The sequence below is a fragment of the Ictalurus furcatus genome, chromosome 10, assembly GCF_023375685.1.
Source record: "Ictalurus furcatus strain D&B chromosome 10, Billie_1.0, whole genome shotgun sequence".
Lineage (NCBI taxonomy): Eukaryota > Metazoa > Chordata > Actinopteri > Siluriformes > Ictaluridae > Ictalurus > Ictalurus furcatus.
The window spans coordinates 20,193,603-20,217,003 of NC_071264.1; the positions used below are offsets into that span (position 1 = coordinate 20,193,603).

Here is a 23,401-nt window from a genome sequence, read left to right on the forward strand (position 1 = left end):
TCAGTGGCTTCAGTCACAAAAATGCACTATGTTTATTCAAGATTTCAGTTTACAGTAATCAGCCTGTGTTTAAACACCAGAAAATGTCCAATGTCTGTGTATAATAATGACAGACTGACAACACTAGAAGTTATGTTCAGTGGGTGTAGCTGGCTGCTGTATTTCACAAACTCATGCCCATATGTGTAGCAGTATGGCAAGAACTAGTGTTTAAGAGAAAATATATGAGTAGACTTAATAGTTCACTTCAACTGTAGTAGAAACTAGAAATGTAGAGCTGCCACTATACAACAGTACTCATGGTACAACCGTACTGACGATACTACTGTTAAAAAAAAATACAGTGGCATCGGCGGTATTTTGAAGCTTTAGTATCGTGATACTACCGTAGTACCGGTATACCATGCAACCCTACATGCCACTTGGTAGAAACATTTTTCTATGCTACCATCTGTGCATCTGTGACCCAGTTAATACAAACATCCTGAGGGCTGACAATCAACCATACGCTCACGCCACAATCTGCAGAATCTTCAATATAATTTTAGAATGCAGTCGCGTCCTATCCAGAGTCGAGGATGTAAATCAAACAATCGAAGAAAATCATAATTCAAGAGAGACAAGCAGTGTGTTTTATAAAATCCATTAAAGGTCTTGGGGCGCAAAGATCACATTGTAAAGCTCTCTCTGCTTTGGAGTGCAGAATTCATCTCTCACACTGTCACTGGAATGGAAAAAGAAAGCCACAAATCCTGGAATAGCTGACAGCAGCCATCGATATCCCAAAGCTAACAATCCAAACACACGCTCACAACACTGTAATGCTGTTGTTGTTGTGCTCTCATAGACTTCGCCTCACCCTTTTCCGCTGAGTTTAATCGTTCCTGCGATCTTAAAAGATGTTCAACATGACTGTAAACTATAGTAGTAGTATTTACCCAGAAAGCATTGCAATATGATGCAATTTCAAAAGCGTAAAAAATGGTTGACAAGGCCATCTTAATAAGGTATTCGGTAATTCAGAATATAATAATTACTGTGTTTAGGTTAGATTTTATTACTTGTTTGTTGTTTATCAGATTACATAGCCTGTCATTTTATTTGCAGTTCATATCTGCATTACAGCGACTAGATAAATGCTGTCTTAGCTGTCATGTTGTTATTGTTAGGCTCATACAATTCAAGGAAAAGGCTTATAGTTGCTCCTTTTATTCCACAGCTCTATTGTCGCAATTCTTTGGAGAGTTAAAAGAAGTTAAGGTGCATGCTTTGTTTAAACAACAACAGCAACAACAACAAGAGAACACCATCTCAGCCATGTTTATTGTTCATTCTCCTCAATGCAGGAAGCACCATCGTTAGTGTAATATACAGCGTGTTATTGTACAGCTTCATGTTTATGGAACCTTATTTGAGATTCAGCATGTTCAGGATGTCATCTCTAACCCTGTGTTGCTTTCCTTAGTGGGATGTCCAGAGAGACAGCTGTCTGGGCAACATTTTTGTGCCCCTGGGATACAGTTTGTCCCATTTGGAAGGCAGTTCTGACAAAACACACCATTGTCTCATTCTCCCTTTTCTCAATAATCCGTTTAAATGTAATATATTGACGAAAATATTAGGGCTGCAACTAACGATTATTGTCATAATCAATTAATCGGCCGATTATTTTTCCAATTAATCAGATGGGGGCAAACTTTCAGTACTATTTTTCAGACTATATATGTTTGTGTGTGTATAACATATATATGTTTATATTATATATAAGTATTTATATTGTATATAAGTATGTGCAGAAAAGCATCTCAGAACACATCAAACTTTGAGGCAGATGCGCTACATCAACATAAGATCACATCAGGTTCTGCTCCTGTCAGCCAAGAACAGGAATCTGAGGTTACAGTGGCCACAGGTTCACTTAAGATTCCTCTCAAGGTTTCTTCCTCATCTCGTCTCAGTGAGTTTTCCCATGCCACCATTGCGTCTGGCTTGCTCATTAGGGATAAATTCATACATTTAAAATATATATCTTGAATCTATATATTTCTGTAACGCTGCTTTGGGACAGTGTCCAATGTCCATTGTTAAAAGCGCTATACAACTAAACTGAATTGAATTGAATTGGACAGCTGAAAACTGGAAGAAAAAAAAAAGACCAGGTGACGTATTTCTAATCCTTACGGTTGCGCAGAGTGGTTATTTGATTTACCATAGTCTTCCTGCCAGCTCAAAGCAGTCTGGCCAATCTCTTCTGACCCTTTTCATTAACAAGGTGTTTCCACCTTGCTGCTCGCTGGATGTTTTCCAGTGTTTTGGCACCCCTATATATAAACTCTTGAGACAGTCGTGCATGAAAATCCCAGGAGATTTCTGAAAAACTCAAACCTGCACATCTGGTACCAACGACCATGCCATGGTCATAGTCACTGGGATTCCATTTTCCTCATACTGATGTTTGACGTGAACATTAACTGAAGCTCTCGATCAGTATCTGCATGATTTTATGCACCGAACTGCTGCCATATGATTGGCTGATCGGATAACTACAGGTGTTCCTAATAAAGTGGCAAGTGACTGTAGATCAGTTTAGATCAAGATCAGTTGAAAGAATTGAACGTATCCATTTACTTTCATGCATATTTACTTCAACCATATTCCTCCTGACTTTTCCAGCAATTCCGGCTTGTCCTTATGTGTCATAACGGTGAATTATTATAAAAGCAGCTGGATTTACAACTCCTGGAAATGTCCTAATCGAATATATGTAATAATAATAAAAAATATAAATAAATAAACATATATGATTTTTAATGCAAAAATACCTAGTGATGTAAATGAGCTGAATTGAACTGAACTATATATAACCTGCCACAGTAACAATGTGTGTTATTAGCTGCTAATCTAAGCTCTGCTTGGCCTTGTTGGTGGTCGATAAGCGGTGATTGATAAAAGGAAACAAGCTGTCCTGACGTCAAACATGTTTCAGCCTGTCATTATGTGTGATAACAGTGAATTAGTGTAAACGCTGATGGATTTGCAGCTGCAGTTTGGATTTCCTGGGGAAAATAGGATGCCAAGCCATGACGTATAAGCCTATCGTAACAGACCACACAAGCTCAGATATTTACTGTTTCTCTGCGGAGATGTGTGCGATTAAAAGCAATTATCATCTTTATTTTAAAATCACACTACAACAAAATGCTACAAATAGAGAGAGAAAGGTTGATATGTGGCTATATAAAGGTATTTATTTAAATGTATTTATTGTAAATGTAAAAGTCACCAACTTGTTGACAAACATTTTGGCTTCAATGCTCTCTCCTTGCAGCATGCTGTTTGCATTGCACTAAACTCCTGTAAACTGTAAGCCTTCTTTATTCATAAGCTAAATTTCACTATTCATTTATTCATTTTTATACCCCATATTAATACTGGAAATGTGGTGAATTGAAATGTGACTTTTCGCAGAAACATATTATGTTGACTTGCATACATTTGTTACAGTGAGAGCTTTTGAAACTCTTCTTCTGTAGGGTTCATTTTACAGAGTAATTTCAGTCTCAGAATATTTATATATTCGGCTCATTTCATCTCACTGTGATACCATAATAGACCAATGACTAATTTTATCCTGACCTAATTGGTCATATCCTTCTACAAATCCTCACAAAGGGATTCTGTCATGACAGCGAGTCGGATTTCTTCCATCTGTCATGTCTACCTGAACTATACCTGTATATTTGTCACACAGTGTTGTGTTATTTGTTTAAAGTGTGTGGGGCTTAAACCAGAAGATTTTATATATATATATATATATATATATATATATATATATATATATATATATATATATATATATATATATATATAATATACACACACACGTGTGTGTGTGTGTGTGCGTGTGTGTGTGTGTGAACCATATACATCCCTACATCCCGGGAAACACTGGAATAAAAGGAATACACTGGAAGAAATGCCAGCACTATCCTTGGCTACATCACTCTACTTCACGACTGTTCTGGCAATTTCTATTTCAATACCAGTCTATAACAAACAGTTTCTATAACAAACCAGTAGCCTAATTTTACCCACTGTGACTGTGACCAGACAGTAAGGACATTCATGTTAATGAACGTAGTCGTTGTCATGTGAGCTTCAAATCTGACCGTTACAAATCTTCTTGCTCATGTGCCTTTTTCCTTGCATCCTAATCCCTTGATTGGTCTCGATGCACATCTCTAGTCTCAGCCAAATGCGAATTATGCGACTCTGTAAACAGCAAATCCGAATAACGTATGAAATTCTGCGTTCAGTTTCATCCCCTCTCAATTCGATGATATACTGAGTTTCCAGGATCACAAAACAATAAGAAGACTTAGTATATCAAATTTTATATGGACTGTTCCATACTGTATATTTAACCGTTTGTGATAGAACTCAAAAAAACAATCAATAAACAAAAACAGAAGGGAATTATATTCTGAAATGGTTTTTAAATGGTTATTACTTTCACATCAGCTGCTTGAATAAAGCACCTCCGTACATCAATCTAATGAAACATGCGTTAGATTTTGAACAGTGAAAGAAAAGTACTGGCAAATACAGTAATAGTTAATAAAGAAGGCTCATCTTTTCCATCAGGAACCCATCACCAGAGCAGAGTTTTCACATCCTGTGCTCGGCATTTGATGTTTTTTTTTGCCTGCAGGTTCCTGCTGTCTTCACTTTGAAGCTTGGAAGCTGTGTTTTCATATCCTCACACAAAGGACACACTGGTCAGGCTTCCAGAACTGCACTGCATTATAGCTGCACCTTTTTCTCATGTCCACGCAAGCACACAAGCACACTCAGTTCACTGAAATCTAATCATAAAGTCGTATTGTAGGTCTAAGTAGAGCTCAGGAATTCATCTCAGCTGGGTTTTATGTTGGTTTAGGACAGGGGTTCTCAAACTTTTTGTATTTTGGGAATCTTTAACTGTAACATAAATTCCACACCCCCCATCAATAGGGATTTATTTTATGAACATTATTTTAATATGTGTAAAATATAGTAATTTTTTGTCGGCTCTGCTCATATCATGTTCACGTAAACTGGAACTCATATAGACTTTTACACACCTTGTTTTTTCTGCTCAGCATCAGAGGATGTTACTGTTTCAGTTTCATCCCATTTACCGATTTAAAAAAAAAATCAGCGTGTATCCATTTTTCCTCACACTGACTGTCAGCCAATAAGAAATGAGTATTTCCATATATTTTCCTGTAAACCCTGTCTGATTGGTCTCGCCTCCGTGCACTGAAGATATAAAATTACAACACCACTGTCTTCTTTTACTGACGTTCAGTTACGTAGTGACAAACCGCTCCAAGTGGAGAATTATTCAGGGCTAAAGAAATAAATCTTCGGGGCTACAGCACCGAATGCCCAGGCCAGGTTACACCCCTGGCAGCGTGATTTATTTCAAAAATGCATTTTAGTTAATATTGCTTTCTTAACAATGAATTTGTAATGCAAGTAACGATTTTATTGACATCAGTAACTGTAATCAGATTATATATATATATTTAAAATGTAATGCATTGTATTACTGCATTATCAGAAAAAGTCATTAGAATGGAGTAACCCAAGCTCGGGTTTAATTAGACAGTGCTAAATTCCTCCTAGTAAAGTTTGTCCACTTGGCAGCTATCTTACAACGCTCCCGAGCAGTTAGTTTCAGTCATACAAGCCCAGGCCCCTATCTACTTGAATGGATAGAGACACATATACTAGAAATGGATTTACATGATGACCTGTCATGGCTTCCTCCTTCACGTTGCGGTTCCTAACAATTGCCATGTGCTTTTGTTTATTTTGTCATGTGCCATTGTTTTGGTTTTTGGTCCTGTCACCACTGTCATGTCATTGGTCTGTTACCCAATGTATTATGTCAGCCCATATTTATTTTGTTTATACCCTGTTGTGACTGTGTTCCTGCAAGAAGTCTTGTATATTGTTATTGTGTGTTTCTTAGCCCTGTGCTTCCGTGTTCTAGTTCCTCTTTGCTCGGTTGTTTGACTTACGTTTTGGATATGCTTGTGATTACTTTGTCTGCCTGTGTTCTGACCTCTGACAATGATTCCTGGATTCGCTCCAGTAAAACCTACACTTACTTTATTTTTTTTTTCAGGTTGTCCTGGCTACTGTGCAAGCGTGTTTCTCCAAAATTAACAGAGTAAAGTGCCCTATATCTGTGCATGCATGAGTGTAAGAATCAGATTCAGGCCAGGCGTTTCCTGCTAACATCTTTACCAACAAGACGAATGGACCTACATAATACATCACCATGTTGAGCATTACACTCTGTCCCGTTCAGATTTTAACCAGTGGGCTGTCTCTACTCACACCGCCTCTGGCAAATCCCAGTTGAATCGTACTGATCAGATCCCAGCAGCACAACACTGATGGGTCATGTCTTATCAGCATGGAAGTAGTTGGCATCATCCCACACAAATACAGGCCTTTATTGTTTTGCTTTCACAAGGTGGGAGGGTTAAGTGGTTAGCACATTTCCCTCGCACCTTCAGGGTTGGGGGTCCAAATTCCGCCTCCGCCCTGTGTGCGTGGAGTTTGCATGTTCTCGCCGTGCTTCAGGGGTTTCCTCCAGGTATTTGGGTTTCCTCCCCCAGTCCAAATACATGCGTTGTAGGCCGATTGGCATCTCAAACTTGTCCGTAACGTGTGAGTGTGTGCGATTGTGCACTGGCGATGGGCTGCCCCCCTGTCCAGGGCATCCCCCGCCTTGTGCCCTTTGTATTTCAGGCTCAGAATTTTTAAAATCTGAAATTTTAACACCTATTTATTTTTTTAAAAAATGGGGAAGAAACAGCGATTAAGAATGTAAACGTATGAAATAAACCACATATATTTACCACAGTAAACATATTAAATAAAAGCACAGTTAAACCCCCCCAAAAAGAGTTGTATTTAATGTGAAGTGTATATAATTCAAATACACAAAATTCACATTCAAATTCTTTTGTCACCTTTTAAAGCTGTGTAGAAAATTGTTTCTTTTTATGGTCATTGATTGAGGCATATATTTAATTATATGTTAATATCATTATAATACAATTATATCTAAGGTGTAATTACACTACTGCTGAAAGGCCTGGATTTTTGTATTTTCCTCACCTTTCTTTCCTGGGTAAGTGTCGAATGCTGCTGCTTGTTTTCTCTGTTAAACTTGCTTCAGTCCCACCAATGACACACGACACAAGTCTTATTCAGCATCAGTAAGAGTGGGAGCATCAGTTTGATCTACGTGCTCTGGATTAAAGGGGAATTCTCATTGCAGAGTGCAGTAGTTGTAGTATTTTTTTTCTTTTCATAATACATTTTTTTTGTTTCAAACCGCTTCACTGTTCACTTGCTTTACAAGCCGTGGGTGTTTAACGGGGCCGTGTGTGGGTGTTTAACGGGGCCGTGCGTGAGTGTTTGGTCGACCTCAGGATGCAGTTGTTATGGAACATAGAAATATAGAGAGAGTGAGAGAGAGAGTAGGCAGGCAGGAAAACAAAGAATAGAGAGATCATTGATTAATTTAATTATTATCTTTATATTAAATTAAATTAGAGTGTTGCCCAGAAACATAATTGACAAAGCAAAAAAAAGCGGTGGCTAACCATAATGTAATAATGAACAGTGAACTAATTAGCTAGTCAAGTGCATTAACGTGGACTAGGGGAAATGTCATTGGCCAAAGTTTTGTCTGGAAATTGTGGTTTCTTTACATCCAGTGTAAAAGATACCATTCAAGCCTGGCTAGCATGTTTATCTATGAGATGAGATGAGTGTTGTGTTGTGACTTTATGACTTTTTTCCTCCACATACCAGTCTGTTCCAGCGTGAGAGTGTTATATTTCGATGATTTACACATCTCTGACATAAAATATCATGTTTGCTCCCTCAATAAAAAAACAAAACAAAATGTTTTTGGCTGTCATTGGCTAACGTCTATGAGCTGGGGTGCTGTCTCTTTGTATTTCACATAAATAGACATTATTTAAGTCTGGCTAAAGTATTCATTTTTATCTGATATGTGTTTAAATGTGAGGTGACTGTGTGTTGTGCTAGCAATAGAGTTATGTTAAGAGATTAACTTTATTGCTCCGTTTCTTTCAGGGTTGTCACAATGCGAACGTTTGTGTAGTGTAGCGATTCTCGATACCAGAACGATACTTTGGCTGAAAACAAACATCCAAACAAACAAATAAATAAATAAAGCGGAGGTTTATCACATGGTAATCGAATAATTTTGCGCTTTGCCTGTCTGTCTCTCTTTTTCCTAATTCCTGCTCTCCCTGTTCCTCCTCTTCCTCTTCCTGTTGACCCTGTCAAACGCTTTCCTGTTCCATATTCGGGAATTGTACCATGCACATTCAGTTTCCCCTTTCCACTTTATAAGTGTGTTGAGATTCGATATTACAAAAGTTGCTCTATGTACTGTGTGATTGGTTGCTCTAAAACCTGAGACAGTACACTTGTTTTTATTACTGTGTTTATTACATGACCTGTTCCAGACACCAGAACACATCCTCTGTCTCAGGGATGTCCAGTCTTATCCAGAAAGGGCTGCTGTGGGTGCGGGTTTTCATTCCAGCCAAGCACAACCCACATCTGAGTGTACTGAAAAGCCAAGCTCAGCTGATTAAATAGGTGAAATCAGGTGGAATCTGATTAAACAGTTGGAATCCTGCTTGATTGGAATGAAAACCTGCACCCATAAACCTGCACTTATCTTCAAAATAAGATTGGACACCCCTGCTCTATCTAGATATCTAATATATAGTATGTTTGTCAGTTTATGACTATTGGCTGGTCTGTTTTGTGTATAAGGATAGATGCATGTCAGTGAAAACTTTCAGAAAATCCACTGTGATATCACCAAAGTGTACTTAAATAGACCTCTGAGCCATCTGACAAATTATAACATATTTGATCATGATATTAGTTGTCAATTTCGAGTGGTTGAATGAATAAAATGTGATGTAATGCATTGTCTTGTAAAGAATTCTAGCCCATGGTTTGAAGGATACGCTGACCCAGTGCTCACCAGCTATGCTCATGGCTCATGTTAATTTAATTCCTTACTTTATTTATACTAAAATAAATGGCAGTACTGGAGATATTTTGTATTTACCTCTGTCTCTGTCTCTCTCGTTCTCAGTTACTGAGTGAGAAGATAAGCGGTGCTGAAGGGACAAAGCTTGATGAGGATTTCATGGAGATGGAGAGGGTAAGGACTTCTTCTTGGTCTTTGCTAAGTTCACTTCTCCTGTTATGTTTATCCCCTACTTTAACCAGTTTCCTGCTGAAATGAGTACACAAGTGAATCAGCTCATAGATGTATTTCTTCATCTCTGTTTTACTGGAAAGTTCTTGCTACATTTTTGTCATCTTGTGACTAAAACCTATATGACCTACTGTACAAGTCTTGGCCCCCCTAAAAATCAGAGCACTTCTCTAAAAAATCATTGTCAAGACTGTCTAGACCGTTGTAAGAGAAAGTCTGGTATACACTGTGGTGTATTTTATTAAGGAGACCTGCTGGTAGCTTGTTACATGCATTTTTGGAGCGCTTGCAACAGTTCTTCTGCAGACTTTCACTCCTTTCTGTCTGTGCATGTCCTACATATTCATCATGAAGTTTTAATCTGAAAAGTGCCACAATGTAATGACAATATAATCCTAAATTACACAGCCACAGAATGCATTCTCTGTCTTCTCAATAGTAAACCGTTTAAAGAAAACTCACTGGAGAATGGAAGCACACTGCTTATAGACTGTAGGAGTGTCCTCCTGACTAGACAGCATTCTTACATCATTTGTTCTTTATTTCTTCCTTTGCTATGACTTTCTCTTGCAGAAAATTGATATCACCAACAAGTCTGTGTTTGAGCTCCTAACCAAAACCACAGAATACCTCCAGCCAAACCCGGGTAAGAGAACACAGGATGTGCAGCATAACCACTTAACTTTGCTACAAACCAGGTGTTTGAGAACCATGGGAGTAATTATTAATATTATTAGTAGTAGAATTAGTAGTAAAAATCAACTACTAAAAAAGATTGTTGTAGTAGTTACAGTTTATATTTCACACATTTAACATATAACAGTGATAATCTCAATTGTTCACGGATCTGAACTGCAGTAAATCCATGACTCTGAAGTGACGTGGCAGTGATGAGATTTTCCTTTTCTGGGTTCTCCAGTTTCCTCCCATCTCCCAAAAACATGCTAATACAGTGGTGTTTTAAAGTTTGTGAATCTTTTAGAATTTTCTATATTTCTGCATAGATATGACCTAAAACATCCTCAGCAGTCCTAAAAGTAGACAAAGAGATCCCAATTAAACAAATGAGACAAAAATATTACACTTGGTCATTTATTTATTGTTGAAAATGATCCAATTTGATTCATATCTGTGAGTGGCAAAAGTATGTGAACCTCTAGGATTAGCAGTTAATTTGAAGGTGAAATTAGCGTCAGGCGTTTTCAGTCAATGGGATGACAATCAGGTGTCAGGGAGCATCCTGTTTTATTTCAGGAACAGGAATCTATCAAAGTCTGATCTTCACAGCACATGTTTGTGGAAGTGTATCATGGCATGAACGAAGGAGATTTCTGAGGACATCAGAAAAAAGAGTTGTTGATGCTCATCAGGCTGGAAAAGGTTTACTCACAGATATGTAATACTGGATCATTTTCCTCAATAAATAAGTGACCAAGTATAATATTTTTGTCTCATTTGTTTAATTGGTATCTCTTTATCTACTTTTAGGACTTGTGTGCAAATCTGATGATGTTTTAGATCATATTTATGCAGAAATATAGAAAATTCTAAAGAGTTTACAAATTTTCAGGTACCACTGTGCAGTAGGTGAATTGGATAGTAAATTGAGTAAACCGAGTGTGAATGTATGTGGTGCACTGGGTTGTAGAAATTCCTGCAGAGAAAAGTACAAATGTACCAAACAAATAAAAAGTTTGAGCCACAGGAACTTTAATGCAGCTGCTTCTGCAATCTGTTTTTTGTGTTGTGTTACTCAGTGTCTTTGTGGCTCATGAATGTGTGTTTGGATGTTTTTTAGCATCGCGAGCCAAACTGGGGATGCTGAACACCATGTCAAAGATCAGAGGACAGGTAAAGACCACCGGTTACCCACAGACAGAGGGGCTTCTGGGAGATTGCATGCTCCGTTATGGCCGTGAACTTGGAGACGACTCTACGTTCGGTACACACACACTCACACTCACACTCACACTCACGTGCACACATACATTTTACAGCAAACTATAACTGCAGACCAACAGCAACGGATATCCTGCTTTGTGTTGATGTTGAAATCACTCTTACACATAGACACTGTGTCTCACACTGTGTCTCACACTTACATTCTCTCTCCTTTTTTTCTTTCATTGTTTCTCTCTCTCTCACACACACACACAAACACACACACACACACACACACACACACACACACACAAATGGACTGCTCACACACCAGCATTAACTTGTACACCAATGCTATAGCTGGGCCCAAAAGTCTGAATTCACAAGTGAGCATACCTTGCAATTCTTAGTTATGGCCTTAGAGCTTTAGACGTGATTGAACGTCTGTGAACATTTCCCTTACAAATGCATCGTTCAAACAATTTTGAAAAATAAAGTACAACTAATGTTAGGTCACTTATAGTTAGAGGCCATGTCTCTGTGGGTCTTCTGCCAGATGTTAGCACATTGTGTGGATTTATTTAAAGCATTTTCGGAATAACCACTAATTAATGTCTTAGCTAGCAGGTTATAAGCTAGCTACTGAAAAGACCACAATATTGACACAATAAAATAAGTTCTACACTGGCATGTGTTTTTATTTTTTTATTTAATATTTTAAATAAACGGACCTACATAAGGAGACAGTAAATGAAACAACATTGGAGACATCACCATCACCACTTCCCTGGTGATGCTCTTTCAAGCCTTTCTTGCAGCTGTGTTCAGTTCCTGCTTGCATTTGGGGCATTTTGCCTTTCAGCAAGTGAAATGCATGCTCAGTCAGATTCAGGTCAGGTGATTGTCTTGGCCATTGCAGTACATTACACATCTTTCCCTTAAAAAAGTCTTGGTTTGCTTTTGAAGTATGCTTCAGGTCATTGACCACCTGCATGGAAAGCATTATCCAATTAGTTTTGAAGCCTTTGGGTGAATCTGAGCAGATAATATCGCTTTGTACGCTCGCAAATTCATCCTGCTGCATTGGTCAGCAGTCACTTCATCAGTAAACACAAGGGAACCAGTTCAATCATAGATGCACACACCGTAAGATGAGGTGGTATGCTTTGGATCATGAGCAATTCCTTCCATTGTCCATACTCTTCCCATCATTCTGGTACATGTTGACATTTGTCTCATCTATTCGTAGGATTTTGTTTCAGGACTTGTACAGGCTTTTTTTTGTTTGTTTTTTTAGGTGTTTTTGGCAGACTTTAATCTGGTCTTCCTGTTTTGAAGGCTTACTAATGGTTTACATCTTGTAGTAAACCCTCTGTTTTACTTCGGTGAAAATCTTCTCTTGATTGTTGACTGACACAGATACGCCTGCTTCCGGGAGTTCTGGTGTTCATTGTTTAACCAAATGTTTTTCTGTCATCTACCACAGTTGTTTTCTGTGGTCTTCTAGGCCTTTTGGTGTTCCTGAGCTCACCAGTGTGTGTGCTTTCTTTTTACAAATGTACCAGATAGTTGAGTTGGGCACATCTGATCTTTTTGCTATCTCTCTGATGGGGTGTGTTTTGATTTTTCAGCCTAATGATGCTCTGCTTTAGTGGCAGTGAGCGCTCTTTGGACTTCATATCCAGAGTTAACGGCAACAGAGTCCAAAAAATAATAATGGCACAGTTAAAATCAGCTCTTGATCTTTTATTTGCTTACTTGTAAGTGAAATAATGAGGAAATAATACACACCTAGCCACGGATCAGTTGAGCAACCAATTTCTCTAATTACTTTTGGACCCTTTAAAAGGGTAGGACCAAATATAAATATTGATTATTTAATTTCAACTAAAATATACTGTGGTAGACAGCTAAAATAACTTTTTTTTAAACCTGACTATATGTGTGGGTGAAGTGGTAAAAGTTCAGCATGGTACACAAGGTTTCCAGTGAAATTTCATCAGTTGTATAAGTTATGAATTCTTTTTGGTAATGCACGGTATTGCAGTTGAACAGTCCGTACAGGATTCAGTAGATTTCCGTGTGTGTCATTGTTGCGGTCAAAAAAGCTTGATTTTGCTGCAGCTTTTTTCAAAATGCGAGATGCAATTTGCGGAATTTTTTGGTGGTTTTTTTGCGGAAAACTACATGAATTCGCAGAATTTCAATTGCATAAAATCGTTTTGCGCGGTCTTTCGCAGTGATGTTTGTTGGTAAATGTGACCTTTTAGCTGTACTCATGTTCAACGCACGTGTCATTTAACAGCAAACCAGTGACTACATTTCACTTCCTGCACTGCGGCCTACAAACATGGCTGCCATGGACTGCAATTCCCAGAACACTCACATTCATTGTAACCACGCACACTTGCATCAAATTCACAGCACTCACAGCCACAGTATAAAGAGACCGTTTGAACACAATGACTTTATGAAGTATTGAGTGTTATCACCATACCTAGCATTTGTACCCTGTTCCTCATTTTGATTCATGGTCTTTGATCTTGTTTCTGGTCTCTCGTTCTCGATTCTTGCCTTGCCCAGTTTATGCCAGTTTGCCAATCGCCTGACCCACTGCCTGTTTTTGACCATGCTATTGTCTTATGATTTGGATTTGTCTACCTGTCTCTCTTTATGAAAAGCTCTTATCTGCACTTGCATCCGTCCTAACCTCTATTACGTGGAATACGTGACAGATTAGAATGAATGGGAAAGGTAGTCACTGATTTGCTGTGACATGACAGCACATGAATCGAAGAAGGCTTTGACTGAATGTGTGTTGCAATGATGTCACATGATGCGTCTTGGTCCAAATCTGCTTTCTGAAAAACTACAAGCTCCTCCGAATATTGCAGAGTTTTCTTGATTTTGCGTTCATTTTTGAGGTCGTAAAATCACAAAATCCTGGCGGGACTGTTTGAAAGACCAATCCACTGTATATATAAATAATTGTTATATGTTATTATATGCAGATTTTACAAATAACCAAATATAATTACAAATATAAGGATATAACCAAATATACACACATATCATAGGTGTGTATGTACCGAAGCATTTATTGATAGTCTTCTATTTTTAAATACTCACTCTCAACAGAAGGCAGAAAACAGCAGCGAATTAGGAAAACATATCCATATTCATAACGATAATTAATTGAACAAGGTGAGGAATTTGCACCAAATGTGCTTTGAATGAATCGAGCAGGTACCGCATAAAGTGCTTAGAGGGCTTAGGATTAGAGGACACAAGCTGCTTTTGTTTGCGACACAGAATTTGTGAAAGAAATGGCTCTGTATGTTAAGTAATATTCGCTCTACAAGCTGATGGAAGAACCTATTAAGAGTATACGCTGTTTTAAAAAAGAGAGGTCACGCAGCATGTTGATTGAACCTCTTTATTGACATCTCTGCAGTTGCTAACGAGAGTGCATGTGTCATGCAGGTGGTGCTCTGTTGGATGTGGGCGAGGCTCTGAAACAAATGGCCGATGTTAAAGACTCACTCGATATCAACGTGAAGCAGAACTTCATCGATCCGCTGCAGACGCTGCAGGACAAGGACCTGAAGGAGATTGGGGTAAGAGGTCAAGACTCCAAACAATACAATAGGCATACAATAAACATACTTTTCTGTATTGGATGCTTACTGAAGTCACGTTATAGTGAGATGTAGTACACCAATGTACACCAAAGTACCAAATGTTCTATAGTTTATTATATTGGTTTACTAGAGCGTTGAGGTGTCCTTCAGATATCGAACACTGCAGAGTTACTGACATGATCACTGAAAGCAGTCACTAAATATAGTTCCTCTTCTTTTATTAGCATCATCTAAAGAAGCTGGAGGGACGGCGGTTAGATTTCGACTATAAGAAGAAGCGGCAGGGGAAGATTCCCGATGATGAAATCAAGCAGGCCGTGGAGAAGTTTGAGGAGTCCAAGGAACTTGCAGAGAGGAGCATGTTCAACTTCTTAGAAAATGACGTGAGTTCTCCAGAGCATTGCAGTAGATTTGCAAAATGACAGGAGGTTTTTCCTGCTGAGGTTGTATTCTATGAGTGAACATTAGTGGGTTTATAAATGCACTTCTTAAAGCCTTTGTTTTGTCAGTAATGTACAACGGAGATGTTTAAATGTACTATATATTAGTGATGCGTGTGACGGTGGTGCGTGAGCATGAGGCTATTTTTCCAATAAAAGCACGCCCCAAAGTTCGAAAAAGACACGTCATGCTTTTTAAACACTTATAGCTTAATTTTGCTATTGATTCATTTTCTATAATATAAATATAAAGCTATTTACACCTTCAGACCAATCAGATTCAGGAATTCGACAGTGCTTTGGTAGCACTGTAGCTTTTTCTACAGTATGTTAGTCTGTTCTGTTTATAATAATGATAAAAACTGAGGAAAGCACACCAGCAAAAAAAAACAAACCACAGTTTTTGGCGTTCTAACATTCAATTGCTCACACACCTCACCGCACTTAGGGGGCATTCCTCAGTATTTGTGAACGTGCTGTTTTTGCCCCTGCCTGTAGGTGGAGCAGGTGAGTCAGCTAGCAGCACTGATCGAGGCAGCACTGGAGTATCACCGTCAATCCTCTGACATCCTGGAGGAGCTCAGTGGCAAATTACAGAGCAGGTATGTCAGCTAAGCTGTTTTTAAGCATTCATGCCATACACACATACACAGCCCATATATACACGGAAGTTCTATGTGAATTGTGAATCAGCTGAACACACTCGGGAGCATGCTTTTATTTATTGTTCATTAAATGAACAGGTAGACATGTGTTCCAGTGTCTCCATGACTGAGTGTGTTGTTTTGATGGTGTTACGAAACGGGACTGGAGGCGGATGCAGGTGCAGGTCAAAGTCTTTATTAATTAGCAGACAAACAAACACAGGGAGCGCGGTCTCTACTGACTATACAAACTCTGGACATCTAGCTACGACCGCTAGCATGCTACACGTTAGCACATACCGTCATACTTCCTCGACATGACAAATGTAAACCAAATAATACTGCGCAAAGTGCGCAGTCACCGAGGGGTTTAAATAGCCAACATAATCAAACCAAAACATGGACACCTGGGGCAAATCAGAGACATGATCAGACTTAAATCAATGTCCAAGCAGGAAGCAAACGAAAACGAAAGAGTCACGTGACCAGTCAGAAGCCGTGCCGCAGTGCCCTCTGCTGGCCGTGGGGTAACAGAACCCCCCTCCAAAGGGTGCTCCTCCCGGAGCACCAAGAACCCCCCTCCAACCTCCAACGGGGGTCCCGGGCCCCTGTGCGAACTGTCTCTTGCTGCCACGTAAAGCGAGGCAGCCTCCATCGGGCAGCAGAGGGGCGGAGCAGCACCCCTGCCGGGGTTGAAAGTCGGAGCACCGCCCCCGGCGGCACTGGAACGCTGGGCGGCAGCTCTGGAACGCAGGGTGCCGCCCCCGGCGGCTCTGGAACGCAGGGCACCGCCCCCGGCGGCTCTGGAATGCAGGGCGTCGCCCCCGGCGGCTCTGGAACGCTGGGCGCCGGCTCTGGAACACAGGGCGCCACCCCCGGCGGCACTGGGACGCTGGGCGCCGCCAGTGGAACGCTGGGCACCGCCCCCGGCGGCTCTGGGATGCTGGGCACCGCCCCCGGCGGCACTGGAACACTGGGCGCCGCCCCCAGCGGCTTTTGGAGCGGGGCGCCGCCCCCGGCGGGACTGGAGGGCTGGGCGGCCTCCTCGGTCGGGCAGGGCATCAGGACGGCTTCCTCGGCTGTGCAGGGCAGCGGGACGGCCTCCTCGGCCGGGCTGGACAGCAGGACAGCTTCCTCGGCTGTGCAGGGCAGCGGGACTGCCTCCTCGGCTGGGCTGGACAGCAGGGCAGCTTCCTCGGCTGTGCAGGGCAGCGGGACGGCCTCCTCGGTTGGGCTGGACAGCAGGGCAGCTTCCTCGGCTGTGCAGGGCAGCGGGACGGCCTCCTCGGTTGGGCTGGACAGCAGGACAGCTTCCTTGGCCGTGCAGGGCAGCGGGACGACCTCCTCGGCTGGGCTGGACAGCAGGACAGCTTCCTCGGCCGGGCAGGGCAGCGGGACGACCTCCTCGGCTGGGCTGGACAGCAGGACAGCTTCCTCGGCCGGGCAGGGCAGCATGACGACCTCCTCGGCTGGGCTGGACAGCAGGACAGCTTCCTCGGCCGAGCAGGGCAGCGGGACGACCTCCTCAGCCGCCTCAAGCTGTCCCTCTGAGGTCGCCATGTTGACCTCAGGTGGGAGCTCCACAGCTGAGACCTCCCCGTAGGCCTCAGGCTGGAGCTCTGCTGTCCTCATTGCCCCCCCCAAACAAATTTCTGGGCCAGCCTTCACCTCTGGACTGCGCAGCATGGTGTACCTCCCCTGCAGTGGGAAGCCCCAGATGCTCAGGTCACTTTGCTGGCTGCGTGGCGCTGTACAATTCCCCTGAAGTGGGAAGCCCCAGATGCTCAGGTCACTTTGCTGGCTGTGTTGCACGGCGTCGCTCTTCGGCGGCGGGGACGGGATACATGGCGCGAGGGATGACGCGGCGAGCAGCTCGGCTTTGCACTGAGCAATTTCCTCTTCGAGCTGTTTGCTCATCTCCAGGGACGAACGGTAAAGCGCCCAAATCCTGGCCTCTTCGGCGGCGCTCATGGCTACCTGCTGCTTCCGCATTTTTGGCGCAGTATTCTGTTACGAAACGGGACTGGAGGCGGATGCAGGTGCAGGTCAAAGTCTGTATTAATTAGCAGACAAACAAACACAGGGAGCGCGGTCTCTGCTGACTATACAAACTCTGGATATCTAGCTACGACCGCTAGCATGCTACACGTTAGCACATACCGTCATACTTCCTCAACATGACAAATGTAAACCAAATAATACTGCGCGAAGTGCGCAGTCACCGAGGGGTTTAAATAGTCAACATAATCAAACCAAAACATGGACACCTGGGGCAAATCAGAGACATGATCAGACTTAAATCAATGTCCAAGCAGGAAGCAAACGAAAAAAAAGAGTCACGTGACCAGTCAGAAGCCGTGCCGCAGTGCCCTCTGCTGGCCGTGGCGTAACAGATGGCGTCGTCGTATCCCTCCTCTTCAGAATATTCAGCGGGATAGTAGCTGAGGAAAACACACAAACTTTCACATTCTGTTTTCCAGACTTTTTAAAATTGAAATTTCAAATCATGTGATATAATTTGAAAAAATATTTTCTTGTTTAAATTGAGTCGAACACATAAAGGTTAATGATGAGATAAGACTTGGCATGTTTGCCTCGCGCCTCCGGGGTTTGGGTTTGCGGAGCTTGCATGTTCTCCCTGCACTTCGGGGGTTTCCTCCAAGTACTCCGGTTTCCTCCCCCAGTCCAGACATGTGTTGGAAGCTGATTGGCATTTCCAAATTGTCTGTAGTGTGTGAATGGCTGTGTGAATGTGTGTAATTGTGCCCTGCGATGGGTAGGCACCTTGTCCAAGGTGTCCCTGAGTTCCCTGGGATAGGCTCCAGGTTTCCCCGTGACCCTGTGTAGGATAAGCAGTATGGAAAATGGGCGGATGGATGTTTTTCTGGGCCTACACACCAAAGAACTCTGTAGAGAACTCTGTAAAATAATCCTAGAGGAGGTCGTTGGAGGAATTTCAGAGTTTAGTGATGGTTAGTTGGTTTGTAGCATATATTTGTTGTATGTGCAATGAAGTGTCAATGAAGTCAAGATGCTTTCGCAAAAGTGATGCGTCATACAAGGTTTGTGTTTTCTGGGTGTGTTGTATTTGATCTAGTGCTTTAATGATAATGAGTCTTTTATTAATCACATATACATTACAGCACAGTGAAATTCTTTTCTTCGCATACCCCAGCATGTCATTAAAATGGACGCAGTCTACTATCTATTGGGAATCTTGTGCACTAAATAGGTTCTACATATCATCTGGTCATTTGAGATTTGGCCTCACTGTGTTGGAAAGGGTTATTATAAATATTGAGTAATCAATGAATCTTGTTTTGGTGACTACACAAATACTTCCATTCCAGAGAACATGATTTTGAGAATTAAAAATGTAATATAATTCAGGAAATTATTATTATTATTATTTCATTCATATGATGTCAGGAATTAAGCCAGGTCCCACTGCATTGTCACTTGCTGGTGTGAGAACAAGAATAAAGGAATTTCAAGAAAGTAAAAAAAAAAGCCTTGTTTCTTGGAAATGAGAACTTTTTTGTGTAAAAAGAACCATAATCTTGTCAAGCATGTTTTGCGTTAGAAAGATAATCTCAGTCTTTAAGAAAATAAATCTAACTTAATCTTATCTTAAAATGATCTGTCTTCATAAGATATTCCAGCTAATATTGAGCAAGATTTAACCAGTAACATGCTAAAGCAATTGTTTGCATAATACCTCAGCAGAGAAACAAGATTGTTTTCCTTATTTTAAGAGTAAGACCACTTGCACAACCTCAGTTGCCAATGAAGCAGCTATGTATCATGGTTATGCTGAAATCCACACTGAACTACATTGCCCATGAACTACATTACCCATACATCACATTTCCCATTGATCACACACCTGTGGTACCCCTAATAAGCACCCCATATACAGCAAGTTCTAGTTTTTTCATAGTCTGCATGTTTTTTCCTTGTGTCCACTGTTATGTTTATGGTTCTTGTTTTCACACTGTTGTTTGTTTTTGCACTTTATTCAATAAAAAACTGCGCTCGCATCCACCACCTTCTGCAATCCCTGACACTACATTGCAGAGTTTCTCCCTGTTTCAGTAAAAATTCTAAAAATAGCAGTGCCTTAATAAGTCACTTATTGATTATGCTGTTTGAAGAAACTGTCTTATTGTAAGCTTTTTTTGTGTGCAAATTAGTCATCTTAAATTAAGGGATAAATTCTTAAAGTCAGCTCAATCAAGAGTCCAAAATACTCATTTTATGTAAGTCTGTCTTGAATAACTGAGATTTCATTGCTTGTAATAAACACAACTTGCTTCAATTTAGCCGTTTCTGTCAAGTTTAAGTCCCATTACGGTCTTGCAGTGGCTATGCTAGTTTTAAGAATTATAGCCCAGAAAAATTGCCTTACCCCATTGGCAGATTTTTTTGTTTTTGCTTGATACAAGACAATCTGATTATATTTTAAGAATATTTGGCTTCTTTCTAGTAGTATTTTTAGCTATAAAGATATAAAGTGGGTCTGACCAGAACAAGAGGTCTTGATATTGCATTGGTATAAAAGAGCAATGTATATCATGAATAATCAATGCTGATTTGGGTTTTTCCTGCAGGATAAACACAGCAAGCAGCAAACCTAAGAAAGAGTTCAAGCCAAAGTCCATCATATCCAGCCTGGAGACCATCAGCAGCAATCAGCATAATGGCATCTCCTACACTTCCTCTCTGAAATCCACAGGTACTGTTGGACTACACGTGTGCATGAATTATTTGTGCTAATCCGGGCTCTTGGCCATTGCAGTTCATCATGTAATTATGTCATTTATGACTTTTTTTTTATGTTTCCATTTTTAGCATTCTTTTGTTCCATTTGTGGTAGTGTTTTATATCATATATATATATATATATATGTGTGTGTGTGTGTGTGTGTGTGTGTGTATATATATATATATATATACACACACATATATATATACACTTAGTTTTAAACCATTTAAACCTTAATTAAGAATGAAGGTTACAAAGAGCTATTTCAGTTCTCTATTTCACTGTTCATGTCTTGACTCTAACTAATGTAGTCATATATATATATATATGGTGTTTTCCTTGACTGTACACCAGTCTTTCTTACTGACACAGTCAGTAAGAAACTTCAGACATTTGTACCTTTGCGTACCTTTAACGAGATAAATGAGGACAAATGAAAGTATTTGTACAAAAATTGTACAAAACAAAAATTTTATGTTACACTTAAATAACTGTAATACGTTTTACATTGGGGTGCTGAAATTTTAAGCAGCATACATGTAATGTGTGCTATGGTGTTACGTGCTATGTCTTTGGTAGTTTTGGTTTGACGCTAAAAAAAAATCAGACATTCTCTTTTGTGGCATTATGGTTAAAGTTTGCTTAGACAGTTACCTGGTGCTGCAGCTAGGTGACAATACCACGATCAAGTGGGTTACGGTTAATGTAAATATTTTAATTTATATTTTGAAAAACTAAATAAAACATAAAATGATAAAAATAAATAATCCAAATAATATCACCAAGATACTCAAAAACCACTCGGAATACTCAATATTAAAGTTTATTTCTTTGTTTATTTGCAGCACTCTCAGCATGCTCACTTCCCATGTCCTCATATGCAGTTATAGATTACCTGATGCCCACAGAAAAGTGTATCATGATGTGAAAGTATCGCAGTATTCATATCGTGTTGTTATATCACTAAACATCTTTTTAGGATTGATTTGAGGAAGTTTGTTTTAAACTCTTCTGTTGTCCGTTGCAGATATTCAAGTGAACCACAGTGTAAATGGAAAAAGTAGGTTCCTCAGTTTTCAGTCATATAGTGCCAATAAAGTCCGATAAGCAGATATATAGACTTTTATAAATAAACATATATTGACTAAAAATATAACCATTTTGTGTTGGAACTCTTATAGATAATGTCACCCAAAGACAGCATTTTTGTACATAAGCATACAAGAATATATGTATATAATGGTTCCCTCTAGTGGTTAAAATGGGATTTGACTGTTTCACTGTATATACCAAGCATACTGTTTATTAGTGTAACATTTTGCCAAAAACGAAGTCAGTAAGCCAAGACATGTCTGGTGTCTGAAACTGAACCCGCCTCAAACTGTGTCATGTTGTACAGCATTTCAGATAGATGAACTTTCTGGGTTTCTGACCTTTCTGTGCATCAGACGAAGAAAGGAGACATGGCGTTCAGATTTTCAACCTTAAAGGCAGAGTTGTACAGTACGTTAGAAGTGATTTAATTCCTTAGATTCATATAGCACTTATTGTATTGTAATACATTGTATTGTACAATCATCACTAGTGTATAGCATCCACCTCGATGACGTGATGGCAGCCATAGTGCACCAGAATGCCCACAACACACCAGCTATTACTGGAGAGGAGAGAGTGATGTAGCAAATTTAGGGATGGAGATTATTAGGGGGGCCATGATAGAGAAGAGCCAATGGGGGAATTTTGTCCTGGGGTTAAATCCCTACTCCTTATGAGAAGTGTCCTGGGATTTTTAATGATCACAGAGAGTCTTGGTTTAACATCTCATCCGAAAGACGGATTTGGATGATGATATAGTTCTGATCTGATTTGTATATTTTTATATTTGTATATTCAAATATACAAATTTTTATATTTGTATATTTTTTTTAATACTTGTAACTTACTCTGTTGTTTAGTGAAATCGTTGAAGTACAAATGCTATTGAGTCAAACACTGCTTTTTAATAATTGCGTGTGTGATCATTTAGGCATGTATATTGCAATACTCTAAAATGGTGGCTTTAGGATTCATAGGTCCAATGCAAAACTAAAGAAGCAACTTTCAGACATCAAACATGTCTTGGATGATCGACTATATTATAAGGAACATTGTGCCCATTTAACTTCTAGCCAAATGATTCCTTCAACAAATTCGCCACAGAAATGCCAATTAGGAAAAGAAAGAAAAATTCCATTAGGATATGAATACCAGTGTGCTCTCTGAAAAAGAATGAATTCCTAATCATATCACCTTGTTGTTTTTAGTTTTGTGATCATATCCATGTTCATCATTGATCCCTGTGTTTGTGTGTGTGTGTGTGTGTGTTTGTGTATGTGTTTGTATGTGTGCACTTCATGCTCACCCTCCACATTGTGGTGTCAGTTGATTACATCAGCCATCCGCCTCCCTTTAACCAAGCGTGGTCCGAAAGCCCCAGAGTGAACAGTCGTGAGTATTACCGGATTTGTACAGAATTTGTGCACACCAGGGCTGTAACCACCCCTGACACTGGGATGGTGCGGGCAACAGAAATTCAAATGACTATTGATAATCTAATTTTTTTAATGAACAGCTATGCCAACTCATAATTGTCAGTTCTTTTCAATCAGACAATCAAATCGAACGATGTGCATGTTATTATGGTTTTTGGCA

At 40.1% G+C, this 23,401-nt stretch overlaps 1 protein-coding gene across 6 annotated transcripts in view; it reads left to right on the forward strand.

The window, feature by feature from the left end:
* The window catches only part of sh3gl3a (SH3-domain GRB2-like 3a), a 37,111-nt gene that overhangs the window by 8,293 nt on the left and 5,417 nt on the right, over positions 1–23,401 (forward strand). Inside the window, exons 2-11 of one of the 6 annotated variants that reach the window (XR_008386899.1) lie at positions 9,215–9,283; positions 9,914–9,986; positions 11,139–11,282; positions 14,705–14,838; positions 15,087–15,245; positions 15,801–15,904; positions 20,557–20,681; positions 21,556–21,634; positions 21,738–21,770; positions 23,132–23,197. Coding sequence is in view for 4 of the 6 variants with exons in the window: in XM_053634413.1 (XP_053490388.1) it covers positions 9,215–9,283; positions 9,914–9,986; positions 11,139–11,282; positions 14,705–14,838; positions 15,087–15,245; positions 15,801–15,904; positions 20,557–20,681; positions 21,556–21,634; positions 21,738–21,770; positions 22,110–22,125 (936 nt within the window). In the remaining 2 variants the exon portion in view is untranslated. Of the gene's footprint in view, positions 1–9,214; positions 9,284–9,913; positions 9,987–11,138; positions 11,283–14,704; positions 14,839–15,086; positions 15,246–15,800; positions 15,905–20,556; positions 20,682–21,555; positions 21,641–21,737; positions 21,771–22,109; positions 22,214–23,131; positions 23,206–23,401 lie in introns of those variants that run through there. The other 5 variants (XR_008386898.1, XM_053634414.1, XM_053634413.1 and 2 more) reach the window with 5 other exon arrangements.